Below are 3216 nucleotides of genomic sequence, written 5' to 3' on the forward strand. Positions count from 1 at the left end.
GCCAGGGGCTTAAGTGGAGAGCAAATGTTTTCAGAATGATGAAGGTAACAAATATACAAATGTGCTTTATACAATTGATATATGTATGGATCATGATAAGAGTTGTATGAGCCCCTAATAAAATGATTTTTTTAAAAGAAAAAAAGAAAATACTTACATGTTCTTGCATTTACAATAAACTGACCTTAAGTAAAAACAAACCAGAAAGAGTCCTTTTAGACTTGCAGATGATAAATCATGGACTTGTCTGTGGAGGTTTGGGTGAAAATGAACGGAGCAGATTAGTTACGCATGCAGCCAGGTACCCACATTTCGGTCTGTGCACTGTTCCTGACGCCCTGGATGCAGCAGCACGCAGCCCACTTCTTCCGGGCTCCCATGTTCCCCTTGGTCTTCTTTCCCGCCCCTTCCGCTCTGGGAAGTAGGTTCCTGGGGATGGAATTGTTCACCTGACAGCCCTTCTAGCTTTGGGCTGAAAGAGGATCTCTGGGCAGGGCTTTAGTTCTAGGCTTGAAGGGGGTCTGAGGGCCACAGTCCCCGGGGATTCTGCCAGACTAGGAAGTCTGGCCTTTTTTACGATCTAAGTTTTGTCCTGTATTTTCCTCCTTCCCAGTCCAAGACCTTCTGTTGAGATCCCAATCAGAGTGCGGGCAGTGACAGCCGGGCACCATCTCGTTCTTCCGGTCTCAGGCTCGCAGAGGCTGAGGTTTGAAGAGTCCATCTGTATTTGACGAACTGCTTCCTTATGACGTTGATTCTCTTTACTCGTCTTTGCCCCGAGGGTGGGGAGGGACTCGTGGTTGCTTTGCAGCTGGTCTCTCAAGGTGCTGGGTGGAGGTAAACCGAGGACTCGGTAGAGTGTATTTGATCTTATTTCTACACTCGCAACTACAGGCATGGACAACTAGCCCTGTTTTGAGAAAGATCTCCTTTGTTCTGAGAGAGAAATGTTTTCAAATACACATTCCCTAGCCCGAAAACGTGCCCCCTGTAATAGCCCCTCCATTCAGGAGCAGTCTTAAAGGAGCTACCATAGTAGATGAAGCATCCCGGTGTCAGGCTACTCACTATGCCTGAAGGTTCGACAGCCAACCCACCGTCACAGGTAGCAGCCCCCTGGGGAGGGCTCAGGGGTTTCCAGGTCAACTGGCACGAGGTCAAGATGATGACTCCTCAGTGCCTGTTAAGTTATCCGCTTAGGATATTGCCCTCTACGTTCACTGTGTGATGCACATGCCTTTGGAGAAAGCTGTAAGCCCCATTATCCAAGTATATGCCCATCGGAAAACACATTCCCACTCTCGGTCTGACACAGGGACAAGGAGCGAGCCTCTGTGGCTCACTGTCTGTCTGTCTTATTTTTCACAATTGCAGAGTCGCTCCTGAGGACCCGTTCGCGTGTTGGGGACCAGCCCCTCACCCCGACGCTGGGTCATGGCTAAGAAGTTTGCATAACTGCTCCCTGCATGCTCCACGCTACACCGGGGTATAGTTGCAGCATTGACAAATAAATCTGAATGTAGAAAAAAGCCTCTTCTCCAGGGTGCACTCCCATATGCCCGACACCCAGTCAGCTCCGAGCACCCCACCCCCACCCCCACCCCGTCATGACTCAGTGTGGGCCAGCACTGTGCCCGCAGGGCTGAGTCCGGGGCAGCATTGACCGTGGCTGCTCTCGCTCTCTGGTTTCTTCCTCTGCCATGTGGGGCTTCTCCCTTCACCCAAGTTAATACCATCTGGACAGTGATCTCCCCTCTGCCCCCGGTGACCGTCAGACACTGTTTCTTGCTGTGAGTCGACCTTTTCTTGGCTTTTCACAGGGTTGTCTTTGAGATGACTTATTTCCTCCGTTCCATCCCTGTTGTGGGATGTCACCGATTCACGATTCACCCATCTTCCTTTCCACCGGTTAGTGTCCTGCGGATGAATGCACCTCGGTGTATCCGTTTATCTGATCATCTGCTGATAGGCAAGTTTGTCTCTCAGTCAGTGAGCCGCCCCCCCTCTTCCAATGTTAATAACCTGTCATGAAATCTCACCTGCTGGGGTCTACCCCCCACCCCAAGTCTGGCTCAAGGCCATTTCTTGGGATCCAGCCTTGGTTCTGCCCTTCTACAAGCCACCCTCCCTGCCACCCTCATGGCCCGTCACTCTCACCCTCTGCCTACATCGGTAGTACCAATGGCCATGGCAGCCTGAGCCCGGCTTCCTACTCACTGAGTGCCTGTGTGTGTGTTAGCCGGCCAACCCGACTCACAAGCCGAGATCACCAGGCTTTTCTTCCCAGTATCTTAGTCTGGAAGCTGTACTGAAACCTATCCTGCATCACATCCCCCCTGCGTCCCCCTCACATTTGAGTGGGGTCAATACTCGGGAAGCACATTGGCTGGGAATTGAACCGAGGTCTCCTGCGTGGAAGCTGAGAGTTCTCCCATCACTGGCTCATGTCCCAGGTAGAGCTGCTTGATCCAGTCAGCCGTATCACCTGAGCAGGTGACTGCCCTTCACTCTGCTGAGCCCAGACACCGGGAGCGCTCTGCCTCCCACCAGGCCTGCTAAGGAGGAGAGCCTGGCCTGGGTGCCTGGTCAGCTGTCCAGAGCCTGGCCTGGGGGGTCAGGGACCTGGGGTCATCTACGACCCCTTCCTCCTTACTGAGAATACTGAGTTTTACATGGGCAGAGGGAATATATTCAGTTACCCATCTTCCCTTGCAGCAAGGGGTGGTCATCTGGCGAAGTTCCAGCCAGTGTCCAGCTATGTCCCTGGGGTGGATGGGCCTTGTGGAAAACAGTAAGGCAGAGCCTCTTAGAGGTCAAGCCCTTCGTCCTCACCCTGCCTGGAACCCCTCCTTTTCCTCACCTCATCTTTGGGCTCAAAGGGTCAAGAGGCATCTCCCCCATCTCACAAATGAAGAAACTGAGGTCGAGATGTGGAGTGAGGTTACAGGGTTCAGTCAACTCTAACCCACTGAGGCGACTTTGCCTCAAGTTTCCCACGTTGGCTTGGTTGCCGGAAGCTCAGAGCCTCACGTGAAGCTCACTCTCAGCCCATGACCCTTAACCTTGGTGTTTTAACGATCTTTTCTGGTGGGCTGCCTCAAGTTCGGGGGGAATGGGGTGTGCCAGCGGTCGTTCATTGGTCTCTCAGATCTCTGAGCAGTGGGAGACGCATGCCTGGAGCTCATCCGTGGACTCTTGGCCCTTGGCTTCAGCTTG

General features: G+C 52.8%; 1 protein-coding gene across 1 annotated transcript in view; it reads right to left on the reverse strand.

The window, feature by feature from the left end:
- HAP1 (huntingtin associated protein 1) overlaps positions 1 to 380 on the reverse strand; it is a 13690-nt gene extending 13310 nt beyond the window's left edge. Inside the window, exon 1 of the mRNA XM_045299343.1 lies at positions 306 to 380. Coding sequence (XP_045155278.1) covers positions 306 to 380 — 75 coding nt within the window. The remainder of the gene's footprint in view (positions 1 to 305) is intronic.
- Positions 381 to 3216: the final 2836 nt, after the last annotated feature.

The sequence above is a fragment of the Echinops telfairi genome, unplaced genomic scaffold (genome assembly GCF_000313985.2).
Source record: "Echinops telfairi isolate 266 unplaced genomic scaffold, ASM31398v2 ScPeMD7_7458;HRSCAF=8496, whole genome shotgun sequence".
NCBI lineage: Eukaryota > Metazoa > Chordata > Mammalia > Afrosoricida > Tenrecidae > Echinops > Echinops telfairi.